The sequence below is a fragment of the Protopterus annectens genome, chromosome 14.part0 (assembly GCF_019279795.1).
Source record: "Protopterus annectens isolate FY-2018-M chromosome 14.part0, PAN1.0, whole genome shotgun sequence".
NCBI classification, from domain to species: domain Eukaryota; kingdom Metazoa; phylum Chordata; order Ceratodontiformes; family Protopteridae; genus Protopterus; species Protopterus annectens.
The window spans coordinates 809,373,538-809,400,653 of NC_056748.1; the positions used below are offsets into that span (position 1 = coordinate 809,373,538).

General features: G+C 37.2%; 1 protein-coding gene across 1 annotated transcript in view; it reads right to left on the minus strand.

The window, feature by feature from the left end:
* The window catches only part of LOC122789257 (steroid 17-alpha-hydroxylase/17,20 lyase), a 199,618-nt gene extending 176,689 nt beyond the window's left edge, over positions 1-22,929 (minus strand). The window contains exons 1-2 of the mRNA XM_044056553.1: positions 22,575-22,929; positions 8,899-9,037 (exon numbers count right to left, since the gene is read on the minus strand). Coding sequence (XP_043912488.1) covers positions 8,899-9,037; positions 22,575-22,886 — 451 coding nt within the window. The 5' untranslated portion in view covers positions 22,887-22,929. The remainder of the gene's footprint in view (positions 1-8,898; positions 9,038-22,574) is intronic.
* Positions 22,930-27,116: the final 4,187 nt, after the last annotated feature.

The following is a 27,116-nucleotide window of genomic DNA, read 5'->3' on the forward strand; positions in this document are numbered from 1 at the left end:
TGGTTGAAAATACAGAAGTATTTTTTAAATGTCTTTAGAAGCCCCCCCTCATTCAACAACTGGTTCACTCATAGCACCAGTGCATACCTTCTGTCCATCTCATTGTTATGAAAAAAAAAATGTTACAGCATATATTACGGAGACAGCAGAAATGTTTTTAATTCTAGAAATATTTTGCACAGTTCCCCTTAGTTGTGAATTTATTCAGCTCTAGCATTAGTCATCAGAAACATCTGGAAGACATTAAGCAGTCAGTAGTCATATATTGTTTATTCAAATGAGGTGCAGTGCTTATTGGCATAACTTACATAATTTATTTGAAGTATATTTTCATTTTTTCAGGATGAGTACTATTTAAAAAAAAAATCTACAATAAACTTAGAAGTATATGTATTATTATTAAACAGTGACAATCTGTAGACTACTAATGCATCAGATTCAATTTCTTATTATATTTTAATTTCTTAGATCTCAAACATCATTGAGACCGCCATACGAATGTGATTTTGTTTTTCAGTCACTTTTCCTCCTCCCAGAATACAATTTGAGTCCTTATAATGTTACACAGCCTAGATATCATAAATGAAGTTGTTTCCTTTTCATTTAGTTTAGTGATAGTACTGCTGGTCACTAGCTCCTTAAATAGTCTGTGAAGACAGTGCCAGTCCTTTTTGACTAAGTTACTCTGAATTTGCTTACATTAAGCTAGTTAAAGTCTATTATTATATTTAAATTTTCTGAAAAGGTGAAAAAATCATGGTTTTGTTATGTGTTCAAAACTATAATTCTTAAAAAATTACAGACCCTTCCTCTCATGTATGCTTAAGAGGAGTGCAAGTTATCTACTCTACTCATTCTTCATTGACTGAAAGTTGCCATTCCAAAAAAGCTAGTAAGGCAAATGACAGTTGCCTGTACTTTTTGATATTTTGCTTAATTTTGTGATTACATAGATAAAAGCAACATATCATTTGTCAAAATGAGGGAGCATACCTGTTTTCTCATGTAGCATTGTAGTATAACTCATATATGTGCTTCATATAAAGATTTCTACAACAATTAACTCTGGAAAATACTTTTAATTTAGTGTTTACAGTACTATACTGACCTCAGCAAAAACATTCTCAATATTTAAAATTGCAGGTTGCAACTAACAGTGAAAGATTCTTTACTGTTGAGTCTATGTCATGCAGACTGCAAATGCATTCCTTTTTGAAACAATGTCTGATTTCAATAGAGGATAAAACAGTAGTGCCTTCATGATTTGTGGCTGAAAAACAAGTGGAACGTAGAAGTACTAATGGATTTCCAGGACCTATACAATATTTAGATGATATTCTAAGGCTTAAAAAATAACTGTAAGGATTGGTCAACTTCACTGAATGATAGCATTTGTTTTATGGAGCAAGGTGTGATAGGCAGTATGTGTGACTTATTTTGTAATATAATCACTTCCAAAAAGTTTACTTATGGTTGTCACTTATAGGAAATGGATATGTAAAGCACACATCTAAAGAAAGTACAAAAAGGGTGATATGGTGTGGATAAGCTAAGTCTGGATTACCAGACTGATAAAACTGCAAGACTGCAGATATGTCAGTTCTAGATTAGGAGGCTGATAACATGACAAACATGCTTCAACAAGAAAATCCAGTTGTAGACCTACAAAAATCAATGGTTATCATGCTTCAATAGTTTCAAAGCTATTAGGAAGAACATAAAAGGATCAGATAAAAATGAAGGTATCCTTGTGAAAATGGAAATGGTGACAAAGTACAAACAACATCTGTTGAAAATATATAATTTAATGTACAGCTATAGCCCAAACATAACATTTTCTCTCCCCAGAGTGCATGTTTCTTGCTACATTATAATCATGTAACTAAAGCATGATTTTGTTGTTTCTTCCCTTCTGTGGCATTCCTGCACTAGTCAACTTCCTTTAGTGCACATCATGTTGGATTTGAATGAAATCTCATGATACTTTGTTTAGTAATTTGTCTTCCTTGCTCTTATGTCATGTTGGTCATAACATTTTTAAGATTTTTTGTCTGTAAATAAGCTGAGGATAGAATGCCAGCAAACCTGATATCACTAGCAGAATGGATGAATGAAGAGAAGTTCTAGCAATTAATTTATCCCCAGGTTTATAAAAAAAATCTAACTTAAGCACCATTTTGTAGCTGGAAAATAAATGGCTCATTAAAGCATGTGTAAAACATGAAAATGAACAAAAAAATTAATGAAAAAAATAGTTATATTCTGATCAGAGATTCTAAAAGTAAACATTAATACAAGTGCTGCCACTCTAAAAGAACAAAATAGTAGTTTAAAGAAGGACATGCAATACATTGTCATATGTTTGTGGTTGCATGGTACTGATTGAGAAGAGAAAGCTTAGGTGAAAAACAATGTCATGTCAGTATGGTCAACCTCAGATTTTGGAACAGAAAAAAATAGAAATAGTAATTAATGCCTATGGTGCTGAATGGAATTTGTTACTTAAGAGAGCATTAATCTGAGATTTAAATCTTAGTAAGGTGTGTTTACTTTTTTACTGCAATATATGTACTTATGTCATTTTTTAAAAAAAATGTGTAATAAAGATGTTTATTTTTTTTTTCATTTTCTGACAGTAATGGCACTTTTCCTGTGAAATTACTGAAACAAATTGCAGAGCTGTGAGATGGATTAAATGACTATGAGAGCTGCTTCCATGGAGCTAATCTTCAAATGTCTGTGGTGGACAAGGGGTGAAAGACTGGTCCACTGAAAGAGTTGCGGGGATGCATTTTAGACAGCTAACAGCTACTAATTTGAAACCCTGTGGCATAGAAAGGGCTCACAAAAATCTTGATTTCCAATTCTGCAGTGGGTGCACAGCTGTGCTTTGATGAGTGCTAGGGTTTATTTCTCTGCAGAAAACATACCTGCCAGCTATACAACACCTTAAGTTGGAAAGAAAAGTAATATTTATGGGGGATTTGCGTTCTGTCAACAAATCAAGGGACAAAGGGTTGCTATGTTAGTACTGAAGAATCTCCCATTTATGTTCCTAGACACATATGCACATAGCATGTATGTATTTATTCATTTGGATAAAGAAAATGCTGGAAGCAGTAGTTTTCACATTAATTAATCTATACATGACTAAGTATTCTGTGATACGGTTAAGCTGGAATTCAGTGGGAATATGTGTTATTACAGAAAGGAATTGCCATGTCAGTAAGAGATTAGAATACGGTTTTTGGTAGAAGGGAAGTGCATTCTGGGAACATGAAACTTGTGGTTTCACTGTTGCTAAATTTTATAAATAGGTTTGTTTCTACAGTGGGGTTAGTAGATGTCATAACTTCTTCAAAATGTGATAGGAATGCATATACATGTTATTCATCCCATTTCTGAATATATTCTAGAAATTATACAATTTTAATTCATAAGAAGCATGGCTATTTAGTGTAGGCCTTTACCATGTGTCACATTTATATCTCAGATCATGCATCATTATTAATGTATTGAAAGTGGAGATAAATGGGGGGGGGTCTGGAGAAATATATATTTTTTTTAATAAAGGAGAGGAATTAAGAGAAGAGGTGATCAAGCTTTTTGTAGACTGGTTATAAGATAAATCTTTGGAATCCATGGAAGGTTGGTATGAGCTAGCCACTTGTTAAGGCCATTTTGATCACTGTAAATAAACAGTTTAGGGAGTATCCAAATGTAGAGTTAGGCAGTCATTATTAAATATTCATAAGAATAAACAGTTTAGGGAGTATCCAAATGTAGAGTTAGGCAGCCATTAATAAATATTCATAAGAATAAACAGTTTAGGGAGAATCCAAATGTAGAGTTAGGCAGCCATTAATAAATATTCATAAGAATAAACAGTTTAGGGAGTATCCAAATGTAGAGTTAGGCAGTCATTAATAAATATTCATAAGGAACTGAGGTGTGAAGAGGTGATACACCATTAATACATATTCATAAGGAGCTGAGGTGTGAAGAGGTGATACACCAATAAGTGGTTGCTCCAAAACAGCTATATGAGGTAAAGGATAAATTAGATGAGTACTTAACATACAAGCAAGAGTTTGCCAGTTGGCATTAAGATTAAGATGTTTTGAGAAATCCTCATCTAATTAGAGATTCTTAGTCCTTAAGGTACAGCTACAAGTATATAAGTAAAATATTAGATCCAAGGAGGGGCTGTTTGATTACTACACCTTGCAAAATATTGTAACAATTCCAAAGGTTTTACTCAGCTCTTTACTCAGATGAAACCCTTCAAGAAGAGGTTGCACATCTAGCGAAAAGATACTTGTCTGGAGAAATCATCCCCTAATTTAATTCATGAACAGACTCATTTACTTACTTCTCCTATTTCTATGAAGGAGGTCTGCTAGATAAGGAAAACTCCCGGCCCAGATCGTATCCTGGTGAAGATATACTAGATATGTAAGGATTTTTATATCCTGATTTTTTTGAGGTTGGCAAATCTAATTCTTTTGATTGGTAGGGTCCCAGATCCCTGGAAGTAAGTGTTGGTGATAGTACTCCTTTGTAGTTTGGTATCTTCCCTTTTCAATTTTAAATCATGACTAGAAGTTTTTACTTATTTAGTAATGAAAATACTTGTGATGCTTCTCCTGTGGATAAATAATCCTGACCAAACTGGATTTGTTATGGGGCAGATGACCATTGATAACCTGCTAAAAGCATATGTTATAACAGATTATGCCACCACCAAGACAAAACTGCCACTTATGGCTGGTCTAGGCACTGAAATAGATTCTGACAGGGTAAACTGGTTTTATCTTTTCACAGTGGTTGAGAATATAGGATTCCTTTCAGATTTTTACCATCCGGGAGTTAAATAGCGGCACATTTATCAAATCAAAATGGTGTCAAACTTATTCCCATAAAAGTTATGACCCCTTTTTATTTGTCCTATATTTAAGTTTCTTGGTGACCGGACTGTGCTCTCTGTTCACTGTGGGTGTTGCATTAACAAACACTTAAGTTGGTTCCATCGTACTTGGGAAACCCAAGAAGAGAACTTATGTTGGTCTTTGGCAAAATTTCTTCAGGACTGTGGGACATAAAATCAATGGTAGTAAAACAAAAATAATAAAGATTAATTATACACCATCCCTAGAACTGGTCATGGAGTATCCTTTTTAAATTTAACAAACCAGATGTCCTAACTCAGAGTTTAATTAGCAAACGTAGAAGAATCAGTCATTCTAAGTTATAATGCAATACTGATTAAAACAAAAAATATTTATTCAAAGAAGGAAAGGGCTTTGGCTAGATTTTCAGTAGTGGCTACAATCACTAAGCGGTCTGTTCTACCACAGGTAATATACACTCCTCATGGACATCCTATTACATTTCCCCACAGGGTTTTTGCTAACCTGAAAAAATGTCCATGCCTTTTATATGATAAGTTTCAAAACTAAGACTTTAATGGAAGTTTCTCACAATCACCTTTCAGATTTTGAGCTGTACAGTAAATAAGTAAGACTCAGAATGCCATACAGCATCCTTTTCAGAAATGCTTCATCCATTTGGGTGAAGAAATTTTATAAAGGTCTATCTACTACCCACTTTTATAATGTACACAACTTGCTAATCCTGTATGTGAGTTCATAAAGCTAGTTTAATGGGTATTTGGTGCTACTACAATGAATAGCTGGGTGGAGGCACTATTTCAAATTGAGCTATCCTTCACCTGTGGTATAAGCACTGATTGCCTTAACAAAAGAGTTGGGTAGGTATCTTAATATCCTAACCTTAGGTACTCGACCCAGTTTATCATAGGGGAGACTTTAATAGACTGGATATTATTAGCTATGGACATAGGCTTACATGAAGTGGACGGGGACTATGTAGAACATGTTTTGGATCAACTAAAAAAGAACAGAATAGATAATGTTGCAAGGAAGAACTGGCCTCTGTGGATACACTGGACAGTTTCATGTGGGAACATGGACTCCCTCATAAGGCATAATAGAAAATATATGCACAGTTCTAATTAAAAGTTGAATGCAGCTTACAAATAAACATAGGATCCTCTGGGAACAAGAGTCTGATATGCAAGTCATTTCCAGATGTTTGGGCAACATTGGTTTTGGCTCCTAAGTATGTCACCTAGTCAAGGAGGTAAACGTGTTGGATGGCAATGCCTTTTTAAGTAATGTTATAACCCAGATAAATTGGCAGTTATTTTTCACAATGCTAGGTCTGATTTTTGGAAATGTGAGGTATGTGCCTTGGGATACTGTGTACATGTTAGTATTGTGGCTGTACTGAACTAGAGGAGTTAAAACATGAAATACAAGGGATAGACAATTACTTAGGATTCAAACAAATGAACTTATCTGCCTTGTTGTGCCTGACTGAGGTGGATCCATCACCGATTCTCGCACTTTAGATATGAATTTTCTCAAACTGGTATTACTTATAAAGGAAAAAGACAATTACAAGAGAACAGAAGCAAAAAGGCATCAGTGGAAAATCCATCAATAAGGAAGTTCAAGAGATGTAACATAATATTGAGGATCTAAAATCATGAAAGAAAATATAATAATGTACACCATGGGGCCACATTATGAGTGGTGTGTTAGGACTGAGACAAACTTTCACACAATCGATGGCTGCCCTGCTGTAAATTTGTAACAACATGATAAATTCCATCAGTACTCTATTTGTATTAGTATTAGACTATGGTTTACAATACATCGAATATGACACTAATTTTTAATTTGTTAGACCTAAGAAAATTGTTTTATTAATTAGTAATTTTGTGTCCTTCCTTTTTCTTGTTACTTTTTATGCATATAGTTTTGATAACCTGCATATTTTCTGTACTATTTGCCCTTCTTTGTTATATGATGTATTTGTTATACAGATCCAGATAAAGTGACTTAAAAACAGCTTCTCTATCTTGAAAACATATGAATATAAAAATGACCTGCATGGGCCTTTCTAGTAAGTCTGGATACAGCAATCTGTGGACTTTTTTAAGTTTCCTTGACCTTTGCCATTTTTATAATTAGAGCACTGGGAATGGATTTGAGTGGAACCAAATATTATTGTCACCTTCTGTGGGACCTCTCCGCCTGATGTTATTTCTTTATTGTCTCTTGTCAGGATCATCAAATTTATATTATAAGTGCTGGATGGTATAGGCTTGGCCTCTTACAAATCATAATAGGTTTTGAACCTGGCCAGAGTGCACAGGGATGAATGATTCCAATAATTTCTGATTCACATCAACATTCTGAAGTTTTTTGTATTATTACTGACAATTGTTTTGATGCCATTAATATCTGACAACAGTGATAGCACGTTAGTAGGGACCGACACCAGCTGTCTGGTTTACTTCATGACCAAGACCCAGTGACCTGCCTAACAAATGACACTGTGAAGACTTTGTAGTTTGCACACAGGTCTTAGTTTAACTCTACTGGCTAGGGGTCAGAGTTTGCATAACTTCTCTGTCGTCATGTTTTTTTTACCTGGGTATCCTGTTTCCTCCTACATCCAAAATACATGTTAAGCTAATTGTGGATTTACAAGTACCTCCAGCTGTGTAAACAGTGTGTGTGAGTAAGTGCATGTCTGTCCTGAGATGGACTGCATCCTCTTTATGAGTGGTTCCATGTCTTATACCTATTGCTTAGTAGGATAAAACTTGCTTCTACACAATCCTGAAAAAGATAAAGAAGAAACTAGAAAAATTAATTAATAATTTAATTATAATCAAATTATGAACTGTATTAAGAAGAAATGGCAAATTTCTCTGGCAAAAGTAACAGTGTAATGATATCTGAAATTTTTGATATTTGTGTACTAAACAAATAAAAGGTATACTATAGTGCAGTATTGAAATTATTTATTCTGTTTTCATCGCTGTGTTTTCTGGTAAATAATCCTTCCCAGAAAAAAAAATCCCCATTTAAAGCAATGTATGGCCAATCCAAATATACCTGTGAATGCGTATATGTTTCACTGAATCCATCGTAAGGAACTAACTACATGGAAGATATGGCATTGCATACCTTGCAATCTAGGTTTTATAAATACCATTCTTCACAGAGGAAATATTAAAGTAGAGTTTTATATACATTTCTCGGGGCTTACATGAAAATTTTAAGGAGAGTTATGTCATTGTAATAACACTCAGTTGCAGTTATGGGTAGTGCCTGGCATGTGCATAGGAAAGATCAGCTGAGACAAATAGAGTGGCAAAGGTTAATTTTTCACATAAATAAGTCAGTTATCAGAGGGAATAAGAAAGGTGCTTTGCTAGTTTAAAAGCAGTGTTAAGTAATTCAACAAATAATAATTGGAATTCTCTACTAGAAAATTATGAAATGTGTTAACTTTTAATGATGACCTGCAACAGTCTACAATGTGGTGTTCCTTAACACGTTACAACTGTTCATTTCCTGGCGCATTGTCCCTACCCTGTTCCTTTACCTACTTTACTTGTTTATTTTTAATTCTAAAGGTAATAAAATCTAAAATAAAATATAGGAGAGTTTGTCATCATGAAATATTATTTGTTGCTTTTCTTTCCATTTTTTTGTCCTGCTACTTGTTTAACACAATACAGTCAACATGACAACAAACAGTCATTTGCATTACACAAAGGAATATCCCCAATTTTTGAAACTTCTAAGTATGTAGATGTCAGTAGCCTACATGCTGAAGGTTACAATATGTTTTTATTCTAGATGTCATTCCACAGTTATGTGTCATAGGAATCTGATACGTGTGCCTATTGACTGCTTGCAAATATTTTCAGGTTTAGATAAGTGCACATTTGTGCCCCTTTTAGACAGTATCATGCAGTTATATATATTGAGGAAATGCTTAAATTTCTCTACTTACTGATCTTCTCAATAGTTGATATTCCTTCTCCAAACATGCCTAGGGCAGAGTGAACCAGCTTCCTGTGAAATTTCCATGCTTTGCTGTAGCTAGCAAAGGCAATATCTTTGCCACCTCTTGTCAGCAAATCTGTGGTAACCTATGACAAAACATAATTTTAGTGGTAATCCAATATTCCATATATGTCTTAAAACCTGGATAAGAAAGAAATGTAGATATTGATAAAGAGCTTGGAGAAAAATGAATCAGATATAGAAAGATGATCCAAGCATTCCCAGTCAGCTCTAAACCATTACAATGAATACAAGACTAAACATTCATTTTTTAATTTGTTTATTCATGCTAACTCATCTGTAATACAGCAGTTTTGAGAAGAGAGAGCTTCATTGTTTAGCTGAATTCTTGACTGGGTGATGATAAAAACTGAAAATGTCAAGCAGCATATTTAAAGTAAAACATGGCTGTGAGTATGGTGATATTCAAACGCTTGAGATCTGCGGTAACATTAGTTAAGTTATAAGTAGATCATGATTTCTTGTTCCAAATTCTTCACTTTTTGTGCTAAGTCCCTTCCTGATTAAGTGCATATTTATGTTAGAAAATGATCACATTATTATAAATCATTTCAAGCATTTATGACAGAGTAAAGATAAATAAGAAAACAATATTATTTGTTACAGTTACGTGAATCCAGGCTGTACCACCAAATCAATGGGCTACAGTCATTACAGCTGTGCAGTCAGAATAGTGTGTGTGTGTTCCGTGGATGCTTTGTCAATTAAAACTATACAGACTGAGGTTATAAACGATATTTGCTTAAAACCCTAATTTCTAAGCCTAAAATTAAATACTTCTGTACCTCTTGAAAAACCTATTGCCTCATAAAGTTTGTAACCCAGCCTTTGTTCTACATCATGAGAAGCTTGCATGCTTAACTAAATCTTAAGGCTTTGTGTTTCTGTTTACATTGGTTACTTTATTATGTAAGGAATCCATATTTCACTATTTAATCATACCATATCATGTACGTTTGTATGTGCACGTTTGTCTATTCATGCATGTGAGGGCATATTATATATATATATATATATATATATATATATATATATATATATACACATATATACATACATATATGGGAACTGAAAATAGTCTAAGCCCCCCTTTGTTTGATATCTGTTTAGTCGACAGCATAGATGGTTGACAATGGTTGTCAGGTGTATAAGGTCACAAATACTTAGGTTGGGAAATATACCCTTTCCCGATATTCTGTAATGCTGGAATTAGTATATATAATTAGCAGGGACTGTTTGGACCCTTCCACAAAAAATGATGTTTGATACTATTTTAAATACTGGTTTTACATGAGTTGAGATTTTTGCTCAGCACATGCATAGCAGCATATCAACATTTGCAAACTCAATGCCTGCAGCATTGGGCCTCATAACATCCCTGGGTGGAGATTATTTACACAGTAACACTCACCCTGTTAGGCATTATTGCTTGCATACTGCATGAACATTTGTCTGGTCCATGTACTAGTAGCCACAGAAAATTAAAAAAAAGTGTTATGTCAACTTTGAAAGCTGGTAATGTAGTTGAGAACTGCTTTACATATTTGCATATTCCCTGTGTAAGGGAACCATCTGGTTCCCAATATATTTTTATGAGTGCAATGTAGACAGCAGACAGAAATGGAGATGCAATTAACATGTATCTTGTTTTGCTAGTATTATTCATCATCAAATGTGAGTTAAATAAGACAGTGAGTGCTACTATAGTGACAAACGAGATGTTAACAGCTTAGGGGGTGCTTAACAATTGTTACTTACCCTTCTAAGCATTGTTAAGGATGGTTCTCATGCTATAGTATCACTGAACCAGGATGCCATTTAACTGACACTCCATGCACTAAAAAATATTTTGCCTGTGTTTTCATCTATGTATGTTTAGATAAAATGTTTAGTATTCTCTCATTTTTTGTGGTAATCAGTTATTAATTGCATTTCCACAGAACAAGTCATAGGAAACAGCATCTCCTTTAATATACATTTGCTGCTGCCTTAGATCTTGTATAAAGGAATAAAACAGTCCAGGAAAACAGAATGACACATACTTAAAGAGGGTGAGGTTTTAGTACACAGAAAAAAAGACACAGCAACAGAAATGCAAAGACAGAGACATGTTTTTTTTGCTGGAGAGTTTGCCTCTGTACACCACTAAAGAATATAACCTGCTCTCAGTGTACAGAAGCAAAAAGCACTGGAAAAAGAAAATAACAGGAGTCTCTCCTTCCCTGTTTTATAGGTCTTCAGTGTTGTCACTCTTTTGCGGGAGGATTCATGTGGAGGGAGGGGAAGCATAGAAGTGAACAGCCAGTGCTGCATTGCCTGTTCTGGGGGAGGTAGGTAGCTTGGTTTGTTTTATTGGTGACACCTGCAGGAATGCAGGTGCATTGCCACGCATGAAAAGCCTGGTGTGCCCATGCCACAAGTGATGTGCTACTTGATCAGAAGTGCATGCAACCCTCTGGGGCAGCTGTAGCAGAGCTCGCATGCTCCTGAGTGGGTGTGGATGTGCAGGATTGCCCTGCTTACTAACACCTCACTATCACCCCCACCAGGGAATGACTGGATCAAAGGGCTCTTGCCCTGATGGAAAAAGAAGTGGGCCAACAGGGTGCATGAAGGGGAGCCACTGAGCTGATCCTGCAAACCAAAGAACAAACAACTTTGATCCTTAAGGAGAATAACAACAGCCTTACAGAATATTATATTCATAAAGTAGCAGAATGTATTCTAAGGACTAAACCAATGCGAGAATGGAGAAAGGAAATTCTGACAATGGGGATGACTTCAATTAGGGCTACAGAAAATAGGTAAGCAAGAGGAGGCTGGGGTCTACTTGAGAAAACTGGTAAAGGAACCAAGGTATTAGGAGCAAATAACTAGATGAGGGAAAGGAATAGAATAGGAAGAGACCAAGAAGACATTTGGACTACAGGCTATAGAATGCCTTCCCTACCAGTGGTTGATATCAGAATATAGACAAAGAGAAAGGGATATGGGGATCCTCTAAGTGAAACACTTGCTCTGGTAGAGTATTCAGTTGAATCTAGAACTGAAGCTGCTGTTAAAAAGGGATAATTAATGAGGATATAAAATATTGTGCAATAACTATACAAATCAATCAGAGGAGGTTAGAAAAGATTGGGAAAAGAAACTGGATAAGCAATTTCCAAGGGAGCAATGGGAAGATATATGTATGGCCCCCAAGTATGCAACAAAGTCTAGAATGGTTAGGATTTTTGCTTGGATGTGTTTGCATAGGTATTTTTTACTCCAAGTAGACTCCAAATAATTTTTCCTCAGGTAGATGACAAATGTTGGAGGTGGGATGGTGAAGAAAGAGACAATTGGGAACATATATTTTTCAGAATGTATTGAACTGGCAGATGTAGAAAATTCTCTACAGAGTACTGTGCCGAACTTTTGGGTGACCAAATGGGTGTAACTAAGAAAATAACTCTGTTTAGCTGGAACACAGGATATAAATTGCCTAGATATAGTAATGCCTTGTTAAGTTTAATTCTAGTGGCTGTCAAAAAAGCAATTACTAGAAAATGGAAATCAGAATCTAAACCAACTGTATTTGAGGTATTGAATATTGTAACAGAAATAAAAGACTGGTAATACGATATTTAGAAAAGGGAAGGAGCTCAGTTGTGAGTGTTCAGCCATTTTACAGTGAGCTAATCGAAGGAATGACACTCAGCAAACTCGGAGCTACAATATATAACATTAAGTATCCTGTTTTTTGTTTATTTTGTTCTTTATTTCTTTGTTGTTTATAGCACTTTGTGTACTGTGTATTTTTTCTAGCTAGTTTCACTGTGTGTGAGGTATTAACTGGAAATTGTCCACTCTTATTAAGCATCTGTTGGGTTGTTTGTTTATGATAACTTGTTGCAGTTAAACTCTTTTTTCTAGTGGCTCCTTTAGCTGTTTAAAACTTTCATTTAAAGGCTCACTGCTGCTTTTTAGCTGTGAGTAACATTTCTGCAGTTTGTTTCCCACCCTCCAAGTTGGTGGCTTTGCAGTTGCCTGCCCCTAGTGTAAATTTGATCTGGGACCCTCCTCCCAGTCTAGTGTCATTACCTCATTCTACCCAGTACAGGGAGAGCATTTGAGAAGGCCAATCAGCTTAGTTTCTGCTACTCCTTTCTCTCTTTCCAAAAAAAAAAAAAAAAAGTATCTGCTTTTACTGTATTTGTGTTTTTTCCTACTTTATTTTGCTTTTGCGTCATCTTAAAAGTACTCAATTGTATTTATTACTGCTTGGTGTAACTCATTCTAAGCCTTTTAGTTTAAGCACCTGGGCTTCAGACCAGTTTTACATTAGGAAGGTTTGTGGTCTGCACTGTAGTGGCAGAACAGGTAGCTTACATCCTTCTAAGTTGGGAACTGCTGATTGAGGGCTCAGTGTCTGTTATTCTAAAAGTGTATTAATTCTGGTTTAAGCACTTGGGCTTGAGGCCAGTTATTTTACATTAAGAGGGTTCGTGTTCTGCACTTTTGTGGGAGGAGAGGCTGGACTCTGTCCTTCTGAGCTGGGAATTTCTGGTTAAAGCTTATAGTGCCTGCATATTTGAACTGCTTCTTAGTGAAATTGGTACACCTTGTTTGCTGTAGCTTAGACTAGATCCAGGCCTGCTGAATCTAGCTTTGCTTGTATAACTTGAGCACTAATCCAGGCATTCTTTAAAGTATTCAGTTGTATTTATTACTGCTGGTAGTAACTTGATTAAAGTGTAGCTATCATTTCTAAGTCTTTTGGATTAAGCACTTGGGCTTCAGACCAGTTGTTTTACATTAGGAAGGTTTGTGGCCTGCACTGTGGTGGCAGGACAGGTAGCTTACATCCTTCTAAGTTGGGAACTGCTGATTGAGAGCTCAGTGTCTGTTATTCTAAAAGTGTATTAGTTCTGGTTTAAGCACTTGGGCTTCAGGCCAGTTATTTTACGTTAAGAAGGATTGCGGTCTGCACTCTTGTGGGAGGAGAGGCTGGACTCTGCCCTTCTGGGCAGGAAATTTCTGGTTAAAGGCTTATAGTGCCTGCATATTCTAACTGTTTCTTACTGAAATTGGTACACTTTGTTTGCTGTAGCATAGACTAGATCCAGGCCTGCTGAATCTAGCTTTATTTGTATGCTTGTTGTTTGTTTATTTCCCTGAAACGCTAATTCCACCTAAAATGCGGCCTTTTAGCACTTCTGTGGATCCCAAGTGATATCTGCATTGCTTACTATACTTATTTCCTTGTTTCACTTGAAAGAAAGTTACTGTTTGTCGTTTTTGCATTTAAGTTACCTGGCACTTGCTCACTAAAGCAATTATATAAGTCAGCTCTAAAAAATGAAAAGCACTACACCCTCACAAACTCCCCTTGAGTACCTTGTTGCCCATTGGCCCTTTTTTTAATTATAAAGGAATTCCCAATACTATTCTAGCATGTCCAAAGGTCAGTTGTCAATCTCCTCTCCGGTCCAGCTGGTGAATCTGGGAATCTTGAGGCAATGTTACAACTGCCTCATGTACACAGACAACCCTCTCCTCCTCCCAACAAATTCCAACACATGTGAGAGATGCAACCATATAGCCAAACTGGAGGCTAAGCTCTCTCAACTCAGTACTGGCGTAACCAGTCAGGAGGAGAAGGAAACCACACTCACTACAATTCCAGTCTCACATAGACCTACCACGACAAAGAACCAAACACATAAACACACAAAAACATACTCGGAGGCTCTAAATAAAAATCTGCCTAAGCAACAGAGACCTCCAAAGCAGACACCCAAGCAACCGCTACCCCAAAACAAAACACGTGCAACACATAGCTCACAAAGCCAGTGTGCCGAACAGTCACAGCCCTTAAGGCTAAACAACACACCTGATACACTTGTAATAGGTGACTCTGTCGTCAGGCACACTGACGTCCCGCTCATCAGGCTGAACAAGGAGAAAGTCACGGTGAGCTGCCTGTTGGGCGCTAGGATCCGCCACATAACACAAGCACTCAGGTCACTCCAAGGCAAGTACAAATGTGACTCAGTCATTGTCCATGCTGGTGTGAATGACCTGAGACATACCTCCCTGGACTACATGAAAAGAGACATAGAGGAGCTCTATGAGCATGTAGCCCAGGCCGGTATGACCCTGACCTTGAGTAGCATCTTACCCTCACCAAGAATGATGCCACAATATGAAGACAAGATGATCAATTTCAATAATTGGCTTAAGTGTTGGTGTCATTCAAAGGGGATCCAATGCTTGTCAGCCTGGGATGACATGCTCGACAAGCCACGATGCTTCGCTAGGGACGGCTTGCACCTGTCACCCCTGGGCTTTTGGATATTGGCAAAGGCTCTTGCTACCCCCATAGTGCCTTTTTTAGGCAAGGCTCAAAAGACAAACCCACCTCCATAGGTATCACAAGGGATAAGAAATTAAGACTAATGCTACTCAACGCCAGAAGTCTAAACCTCAAGATGCACGCACTCGAAACTCTCCTTAGCATGGAGAACATCAATATCTGTGCAGTAACAGAAACCTGGTTCAAGGCTCCCGAGAGCACCCCAGCACTACCAGGTTATACCTCATACCATGCTTTTCGGCCCCAAAACTTGGACCGAACCACAAAAGGAGGGGGAGTATCAATATTCACAAAGATACCCACACCTCCAGGTTGGTGGCACAGCACGAAGCATCAGAGACTATCCATGTGCAACTAACTGTGGGTAAAACTGCCTTCCAGTTTATAGCCTGCTACAGTCCACCCTCCCAAACACAGGAACTCCACTTGGCCTTCCTGAGAATACTGGAAAATATGAAGGTCTCTCCAAACACTATTATATTGGGCGACTTCAACTACCCAAACATAGACTGGGAGCATTACTCTAGCTCCAACACCCTAGCCCAAAGGTTCCTAGAATTTATAAACTCAAATGCTATGGAACAACTTGTTACCACTCCCACAAGAGGGGAAAACATACTGGACCTGATCATCACCAACATGGGGACACTATGCTCCAGACCAGAAGTGTATCCCTCAATGGTAAGATCAGACCATAAACTAATCTCACTGGATATTCACATCCCGACCCCACCCCCTGCCCAGAAAACCACAGTGAAAAACTTCTCTCAAGCAAATTTCACACGCCTCAAAACCGAGGCGAAATCCTTCAAAGCCCCTGGGCCTGTGGAAAATATGGCCCAGACCAGAGAATCCTTTATAAACGCATTCTATGAAGACCTTCTGGAATGCATGGATCATGCAATCCCAAATAAAACCAAGACCCAATCCTCCAAAGGCAGACATCCTGTCTGGTGGACCCAGCCATAAACAAACTATACAATAGAAGGAGGAAGCTACTACATGATAGAGCAAAATCCCAAAAAGGGAAGGCATCTCTGATCAGTACTAGCAAAAAACTTATGGGCACTCATAAAATCGTCTAAGGCCAGCTTCGAGAGAAAAATTGCACAGGACACTAAGGATAATCACAAGGCTTTCTTTAGTTATGTTAGGAACCTGGGTGGGAATTCCCAGATATGCTCAGAATTAGTCCAAAATGACAAAAAAATACACCGAGCCCACAGACATTGCCAACATCCTAGCTGACAGGTTCAGTGCAAACTTCTCCCCCCTCTCCCCACCAAAAGGGCAAATATCTATCCCAACAGAGTGCTGCCCCCCTGACATCTCAGATGCTCAGGTAAGAGCTGCCCTCTCCAAAGCAAAAAACACAGCATCAATGGGACCAGATGGTGTCCCAGGCTGTGTCCTGCATGAACTCCAAGAAGAGCTAAACCCAAACATAAAACTACTGTTCAATCTTAGCCTTACTACAGGATATGTACCCAAAGAGTGGCGTACAGCAACAGTGGTCCCTCTCCACAAAGGTGGTGCCTCAACGGATCCTGGAAACTATCGCCCCATAAGCCTGACTAGCTTGCTCTGCAAAGCTATGGAAAGGATCATCATGGACCTCATAAATAAAGATATTGGGGACCTACAGACACTGGATCCTACCCAGTTTGGCTTTGTTAAGGGCAGATCCTGCCTCTTAAACCTGGTCAATTTCTTTGAAACAGTCACCAAGGCCATTGACGAGGGGAAGGTGGTCCACACAGCCTATCTGGACCTCGCAAAAGCCTTCGATACAATACCCCACTCGGGCATTATAGATAAGCTCACCAGCTTAAATATAAACCCCTATGTCACTAGATGGGTTGCAAACTGGCTCAAGGACAGAACCCACATGGTTAGAATTGCTGGAGCCATGTCAGACTCCAAACCAGTTACAAGTGGCGTCCCACAAGGCTCAGTCCTGGGACCTCTCTTGTTCGGTATATATTTCTTGGTGGTACAGGCCAACACGGAAGGAGTGTGGCTGACCAAGTTCGCAGATGACTACAAACTGGGCGCCATAATCAACTCTCCAGCTGACACAAGCATCCTCCAAAAGGGCCTAATAGAAACAGACAACTGGTGCCAGAGCCATGGCCTCAAGCTAAATGCCAAAAAGTGTATAGTCATCCCCTTTGGCAAAAACGAAGTGCCCACAAATTACCACATAGGTGGTAATCCATTAAGTACAGAAGAAGTCATTAGCGACCTGGGGACCCAAGTTGATAGCGATCTCTCATTTGACAACCATGTGGCCAAAGTGGTTAGAAAAACATTTTATATAGCCTACCTAATCATGAAGGGATTCACATCTAGATCAGGGGAGGTCATCGTACCTCTTTACTCATCCCTCATCAGGCCATAATTGAGTACAATGCCCCTTTTAGGATGTACCTTACCAGACACCTGCAGCAACTGGAAAGACCCCAGAAGTACCTCACCAAGAGGATCAAAGGGCTCAAACAAATGCCATATGCTGCCCGGTTAAAGAAACTCCAGCTCTACTCAGTGGCATACCGCCTGCTCAGAGGTGATCTGTGCCTGACGTATAAAGCCATGTCCAACCCGGAATTAATGGACATGCTGCACCTCAGAAAATCCAAATCCCATCGAGCTACGCGCTCGAGAGACTTGAACCTCAGCACTGAAATAAATAGGACATGCTGGAGGGACAGATTCATAACCCAGAGGCTCCCTTCACTCTGGAATAAAATCCCAGTCCAGGTTAGGCAGAGTCCCACATTGACTCTCTTCAAGAGGAATCTTGATGAGTGGATGGGAGATCGTAGGTTTACCTCGGCTATCACTTCTGTGTCAGTGTTAGACAGAGGCACAGTATACTAACCTCAAAAAAGGCATAGCAAAATTAATTTAAAATGGGTGGCGAAAGCCAAACACACTCTGGCTAGGCTTATAAATGCCCTAGGGCAGATAGCCTAGTATGAACCTATGAACCTATAAGGAGCAAATTACATAGAAATAAATGGAAATTGTGGGAACAATACATGCATAATAATGTTCTGGAGAAAGAATGAGGTTTAAGAGAAAGCAGGAATTGAACAATTTAAGTAATGTTGGACTGCAGATGATTATAAAAAAGAACATATGTGATGTATAATGTATGTAACTGGAACCATGTTAATATGGTTTGTTTTCCCTTATATTAATTTATGTTTGTCTTTGTCTTTAGTGATAATTTGAAAAAGGTGTAAAAAAAATTAAGGCTTAGCTGGTCCATTTGGGAAATCATGCAGACTCCTTTAGTCAGAGTACCTGGATTTTACATTTATAATGAATCCTTCTGAGATTAGCATACAGATTAGATCACCAGTTTGGAGGGACAAGTATATCTCACAGAACATACCTTTGCTCTGGAACAAACTCCCCATCTCTGTAAAACAAAGCTCATCCCTAATTGCATTCATTGGATAAAAGGATGGGAAATATAAAATTTACCCCAGAACCTCCTCCCCCCATACCACTAATAGACAGAAACAGCTCCTAAATGCTTTAGGCCAACACATGGGTGCCTTCCAAATAACTCATTAGAGTAACATATAAATACAGATCTTGGAAAGAGTTAGGTGAATCTAAGTTCCTATGGGATATGTTAATTTTAAGCACCAAATGGAATAACTGGCTGCTTAAAATGACCCACATGGGCAGTTAACCAATAACATGCATATGAACTTATAAACCAGCCTATTTGTTTTTCTAATTTTGTTTTTATGCACTTTTTAGAAAAGTATTTACCTTCAGTGTCGGTGCGGAGAGTTAATTATTTTCATTGTTTCTGTTACTGCTCTATGACCATGACTTCCAAAATACAGCTGATAGCATCTGGATATGCACAACCGCACTTTCCAGTTATGCATGGTTGCTAACAGTTGTACACCCTCTAGTTATGCATGGTTGTTAAGAGTTGTCATGTAAAGTTGACATGGTGTGAATAAAATGTTACCACATCCTGCCAATGCACACATAAACCACTATGTGTACTTTGAATAAAGTCACAGGACCGACATAATAAAATATAGTATATCTGTGTTTACCTACCACCCTAGTACTCATCACAGAAGAACGTATGCTTCCTTATAAAGTGTTAGTGTTTTTATCTGTGGCAGCTTATTTTCACTTCAGTTGATCAATACCAAAACTGTTTTATTTTTCTGCACACAAACATCACACCATGGGTGTGCTTTAAAACACTTGATTTGCCACATGGGTACACAGAACTCTGGATTTTATGAGGAAGTGCCAGTCAGACAAGAACCTTTGTTGACATACATCAAGGGAGCATGTAGTTTTCTTGGCTGAAGGGGTAATTTCTGCTGTGATTGGCATACTATGCATATTTATCCCCATGTCTCACCTGTCTGTCTATCTCCTGAGTTGATTTTTTTGCAGCTTAATAATTTTCTTAAACTAACAGACGTTACAAAGTTGTTAACTTCTGAATCCCTAAGTAGTACCACTTGCTTAGCTGATACATGTTTATTTGTCTTACTGGGCAGTTAGTGAACCTTGATTCTGCTTAGCAAAATGACGCTTTCTTTAACCATATGGACTTTACGCAAGTTTTTGAATATACTTTGTATTTGTATTTGTGGCATTTACCAAAGTCTATTACTATGTAAAAACAAGTGGCATGCTTTTGGATGTATGTAGTTATCTCAGATTTGTTCATTACATAAAATTCATTAAGCCAAGGATCATTTTACAGGAGTGACCTTGAGCCGGAAAAGCTCACTGTGAGCTTGAAAGCCGGACTCCACAAGACCCATATGTAAAATTTTAAAATTAGGCTGGTCACAGGCATAGAAGCAGACAATAAAAACTCATTTGTAGAAAATATGAAAAAGTAAAAGTAAAGATATTTTTTTCTATAAATGACTACAGCAATACAAAACTGGGGGGAAAATACAGTAATACTATCTGACAAATAATGCAAACTATGTGTGAATGTTATTCCTTTTCAGATAGGAAAATAGATCACAGACCTTGTGCTGTTGGTGAAGTCATCCTTTTAAGTGCCCCGTTACAGTATCATCTGAAGTGCACACATCTGTTTATGAAATGTTTGTGGTCTATACATTATTTGCTGTGGATTTCTTGGTAGTTAGTATTTAGTAATGTCACAAAACACAGTTAAGCAACTTTGCATGAAAACTAGAACTGTACTTAATCTAATCTAAACATTATTCTGGTCAAACCATACTGCAAATGTCTTATAGAAATCAGATTTGGCTTTGTACTAAATAATGTACTTAATACAAGCTTGAAATTCAGATTCATTTTATAGTCTATCAACAAATATCAAATATTAGGAGGTCAGTTTATAAATTAATTTCCTTTCTGAATGTAGCCCTTTCTCTTTTTGTTGTAATCCAAACCTGTTGGCTTATAAAATAAAAATACAAAATGCATTTCCTTTCCCGATCAATAAGTTATCACACAGAGAATTAAAGGTTTAATACAGAAACACACACACACACGCACACACACACACACACACACACACACACACACACACACACACACACACACACACACACACACACACATTGTATCTTAACAAAAAGGCCTCATGCTTTCTTGTAGAGATACAGTGAATACTGCACAACAGCAACACTTAAATACACAAAACTCAAAACGCACTTTTCACATTAGCTTACTTTTGTGTGTGTGTGTGTCTGTGTTTAGAAACATGTATGCATCTGCATATATTTATATTCACAGACACACAATGATAAAAGTGAAACAAGCCAGTAAAGGTGTGTACACTCAAATTCCAATAGTTTCTGCATAACAGGGCTAACAGAAAGGATTTCACCTTTTTTATATAATTTGCACTTGTGGGTTTAATGATTATTATCAATGTTCTGCCTTTACCAGATTCATAACAACAGGATGCCCTCTCTGCATGATTCATTTTCAATTTCTCCAATGGCATCATTTTATCTCAGCCAGTACAATATATTTTATAATCCATGTTTTCCTCGAACACTTACATATAGTAATATATGTAAAACTTACGTAATATAATATAATATAATATAATATAATATAATATAATATAATGTGTAAGTAATACTATATATTGCTCAGATATGTTTACACACACTTCCAAAACTTCATAAGCTGTGATATCACACTAGTGATTAATTGATGAGAAATCAAAGACACTCTGTAGGCTAAGATTAGCATTAACAGAATTGAATCATAACCGATTGTAAAAAAATTGACAGTAAACATGTCAACACAGTCTCTGTTAGTACAGGACATAAAAAGGAGTAATGTATATCAAATTTAACTAACTGCCTACTTTTTAACCGTTATTGCAAGTTATAGCTTGACATTTTTATTATCATGAGATCCCATCACACCTAGACCCCCTCCCCATCATGATCATTATAACTATCTGACCACATTGCATGAACTAGAATATACTTTGTGATCATCTCTTCTTAAGTTTGTTATAGGGTAACTGCCCTTTCTACCTGAACATTACTTTGTTTCTGCTCTTTGCTTCATAAATTACATATTAAATGTTCTTATTTCTGTTGGGGTTTCTTTTATCCTTTGATGCATTATTTATTTTTGTTGCCAGAATGATTTAACTAACTGTGCGTTTATGGTTGTATTTTCATTTTAATAAAGTGAATATATTTTACAGCTACACTGGCAATGAGATGAACAGTGACCTGTTTTGGTCTTGATTACATTTTTTTGGCTCCCTTCATGATGTAATACCTTTCTTACTGATTATATAGGCTAAGCTACTCTGCTGTTTTGGTCTTTTGTATAAATGAATATATTTCCGGCTTCTCTACAGATGTTTTTATTTTTTGCTTTTACTTGGTAGTTGCAGATATAATATGCAGGTGATCTGGGTCATGAACATGCAAATATAAATTCAGTGCATTACAAGCATCAGTAACCACTAAAGGCATATTATTTTATGACAGCTGTTTTATTTTATGACAGCTGTTTTCTGAGTACATTGTTGATGCATATCTGACTAATACTTCTGATAATTTATAAACTCCATGAATTAAACAATGCTGCCTTTTAGGTTAAATGCATGCCTCTTGAAAAAATACTTTGGGCCACAAAATTTAACATGATAGTAAGCTTCACTTCCCATTACTATGAACAGGTTGGGAATCCCCTCCAAAATATCTTTATGCCATAGACTGAGCACTTACTGTTCTGGGTCGTCCAGCAAAGACTTTTCCTTTCTTCATCAAGACTTCCTTGGCATGCTGGTAGTCATTAACAATGACCACATAGTGGGACCCCATCATCAGAGAGTACAGCTTCCCGTATTTCTTCTGTAGCTTCTGGAACAGAATGTGTGGTTGGAGCTTACCTCTCAGACTCAGGAGGCTACCAATTAGAGGAAAGGAAGGCAGAGACTTTGGAAACTTCAGTTTCTTAGGCTGTCTCTTGAGCAATCTAGCCAAAAAGAGCAGAATAAGCCCCACCATCAGAGGAAGTGTAGCTGTAATGAAAGCCATTGTGATATGGAGCTGGGGGGTAGACAGACAAGCTTATGTGCAGGTCTGCTTCTCGAGACACTGATGTTAAACAGCTATGAGCCTTTTTAATAACCATTTCAATGTCACATCCTTGACCTAGTGTTATCATACACTCTGCAATGCCATTTTATATGATGGAATTTGTTACTTGATTTAGCTGTAGAAAAGATCTTGTTTAATGCATTTTCTACTGTTACATCTATAAGTGAAGGACATAATGCAAAACAGCAACATATACACTTTCTTTTATTGTACCTGCACTGAACTTTACGTCCTAAATAGAAATGTGGAATTTACTTACTGCCTCATTTTTTTCACATATACATTTGTTATGCCTAGCTATTGTTAAACTAAGCAACAGCATTTTTTCTGTTATATCTGATTGAAATGGATCCTATCAGCTGATTTTCTGGTGCTGTTTATATTAATCAGCTCAGGTATGGGACTGCATTTATGACTGCTGAGTCTAGCTATGAGAGGATGAACATTTCACATTGAAAATGTAGGACTGTTCCTATCATAATGGAATCAGGGTAAGTTTTAGGGATGGGTGAACAGAGGCTGGCCATTAAATAGTGAATGTGTCAGAGAAGCAATCAGTCGATTGTCTCCTACTGTATTATAACCAAATTGACAATGAAGGATTGTATAGCTAGACAGTGACATGAATAGACATACTCTGGTGCTAGCTTGGTGTCTTAGATACATGTGAACATATATGGCATATCTTACTTGCATGGAGGAAATGTATTCTGATATCAGAATGGAAGCAGAATGCCATGAAATATGACACAAATGTGCTGAAAGAAAGCCCTTTACCTAGAGCCCTGAATGCCTACCTGTCTTTACAATTAGCAAAATGCCGTAGATAAGAATACTGGAGAGATGTCCCTCCCCAATCAAGCTCATAGTCATGCCCACAGTGGACTTCCTGTGTTAGACATGACAGAGAAAAGAAGTAGGCATTCTAGAAGCCAGCTAGGCTACAATAAGCAACATTGTGACACCTTCAAATAATAAAACTAGTAACTGCTGCTAGCTACATATATTGCTACCAAACTGATTACTGTGCTTATGTGCCCCATAATAAAGAAAGGTTTGAAAAATGGTGTGTGGTCTGTAAAGAAAGTAACACCAAGGAGTGTATTTTTGATTCAGGTGGTATATAATACTTTAAGGTTGCATGAAATATTGAACTCCCCAAATAACTTCATAAACTTTACATTTAAGCAACAAATAAACAGGTTCTTAAAACAAGATCCCACTTGTATCTCTTAGCAACTATAATTTATGTTTAGTTCTGAGTTGTTTTTTTTTAGCTGCTGTTTAACTTTATTTCAGTTCAATTTACTGTTCTTAATAAAATCAAACTATCTGAATATATAAACAAATAGCTTCGTTATTATAAACATTGTATTGCAAACTAAAGGGCATATAGCTTATGTTAGAAGACAATCTGGCCTTCTTGTGAGACTTATTATGGTATAAAATAAGATGATATAGATGGCTCTGTTCATAGAGGGGTGAAGCCCTGATTAAATCCCAGACAGTCCCAGCTCAGTTAATAGCAAGGGTGCTGGAAGATCCAGCCTAGGGGAAGGGAAGCAACAAATGGGGTTAGCTGTCAGCTTGAATATCTGGGGAGAAAGATTTGCATGAAGAATTACCACATACATGTTACTATGCCAAAAGCCCACTGTTGTACTATACTGCACAGGGACATGGAGATGCAAGTCTGGCCAAAGTGTCTGTTCATGCTAGCTGACCATTGTTAGTGTGGAAGTATAGACGGCCATACACTCCTTTGGACCTGCTGCCAGACAGAGGAAGGGCTGCTCATATTAAGAAAACTGCTGTTTTCCTACAGGATGATGGCTGTCATTCCCATCTCTCGGTTCTCTTTCCTGACATCCTATGATACCAGCATCAGGGATAAAAACATGGCAACTGGGTTAATAATGGGATGTTCATTGTGGGTGGGGTGGGATGGGCAAGGGGGTCAAAAAAGAAAAGATTGAAAAAGAAGAAGTACAAAAGAATGACCTTTGTCCTCTCTATGGCCTTCTTCTATGATTGAAGCCTGTTTGGCCAGTACTCTGAATATCCGTGATCATAAACTGAGAAGTAACCTCACACTGTTTAGTATTGACTTTCCTAATGCATAAAAGTACAGACCCATTCAACTGACAAAATACATATGTTCTACCTCGTAGTCTTATTTTTATTTACTCTTTACTTAGATAAGACCCACTAAGTATCAGAGTATCTTATTTTAGGTAGTCTGGAGCATTAGTCTGGTTAAGCCAGAAACAGAGTGCAAGTGGAGACTGAAGAAGGAAGCACAGGAATTATTAACACCTCCTAACTCTGAATATCAGTGCTAAACTACCAGGCAATTATATTATTGCAATATTAGACTAGAGACTGTAGCTTGCAAAATATGGAAGAATAATATTAGACTTTCTGAGACAGCAAAGGCAGGAATATTTATTTATTATTTATTTATTTCACATTTGTTAACTGGGTTAGTCCAACTGAGTTCGCAAACAAACCTATTTTCAGTGGTGACCTGAGGGGAAAAGCCCAAGCAAACATAAGTAAAAATAAAGTGACAATATACAAATATTAAATAACAATCACAATACAAAATAATTGTGAAAAAGAAAAGGTTATTAACTATTATCAGTGCATTGATAGTAAGCAACCCATTTTCAGTGGAGACCAAGGGGAAAGAGCCCCAGCAAACATAAGCCAAGATAAACATACAGGACAAAAACTATTAAAAACAGCACTGTAAATACAAAATTAATTATAAAGAGAAAAATAAAAGAAAATAATTATGAACATTAAGAGTTGCACTGATAACAGTGGACTAAAATTTACTACATATGAGAATAAAAACAAGATAATCGTTGTTCAAAAGAAGGACAATGTGTACACATAGTGTGGAGAATGGGAGGGGGCTATAGTAGTAGAGCTGAGGGTTTAGGAGGTTAGTTTAAGTAGAAGTTACTAACAAAGAAAGAAAGTTGGGAGACGCAACAGGTTATACAGTGGGAGAGACTAAGACTACGTGTGGTCAATGCAACGGCATAATTTCAAGTTTAGTAGGTGGGATCCTTTTTAAAACAGGGAAAGGAAAGGTTGGATCCAATATGGAGTGGGAGTTTGTTCGAATTTAGTGAGGCAGAGTGCTTGTAAAGTAGTTTGCCAATATTCCTTTTGGGTTTATAAACTGAGAGAAAATGCTGATAAGTGAACTGTATGCACTTTCTAACCTTAAAAGTGATTTGCAGATGCAGCTTATAAGATCGGCATAATGACTATGGATATTCTGAATGTGTAAATGTTGCAGGCATTTTTTTACAAGTGAAGGCAGATAGTTCTGTGAGTGACCCACAAAATTCCCTAGCAGGGTATTTCCATACGAGTTTCAGGTTCTCATTGGTTTGTTGTGAAGGTTATTCATTGATTTAAGATTCAAAAGGGGGTGGGGATGACATCACTCTATGAAGCACTGGGCAAGAAAGAAACTTTAATGAAAAGGAACTATAATATTAAACGAGTTTGTATCTAGAGTTTGGTCATGTGAGGAAAAGTAGGAGGTTACAGTGGTAAATCCTGGGTATCAAGCCAAGTATGAACTTTGCAGATTAGCTGTAAATTTGTTCTAAATAAATAAGGAACACAACACTAACCCACTATAAATTATGCATGCATAAAATAATCTAGGGTATGTTAGCACGCCCATGATCTTAGTGTGAGATGTCTGTATAAGACAGTAACTTCATTATAGAAGCTACCAAGCAGTTATTTACATTTTTACTATTGTAATAATGTGGATTTAGAAGACTGTTACATCAAGACAACCTCCTGTTTTGTTGATATTGGGAATGCTATCACCGTGTATAGTAAAGATTTGGAGTTTGTACAACTACTGCCAAAAAAATGTAGTTAGTGAACCATTTCTCATGCAGGGTAATAATGCTTACCTCTAACAGTTTTCCAGTTACTTTATGATTGCTTGCTGATCAAAACAGAGCAGTATCATCAGCATACCTGACCTTGGAAAGTTTTCCATGTGGCTCTGGAAGAAAATTTGCATGAAGGATAACTCATAGGGGGAATACTGAAACCTGTGGAACTCCTTTGTTACTTCTGAATTCCGTGGAGAGTTCCTGACCCCACATAACTATGAATCCCCTATCT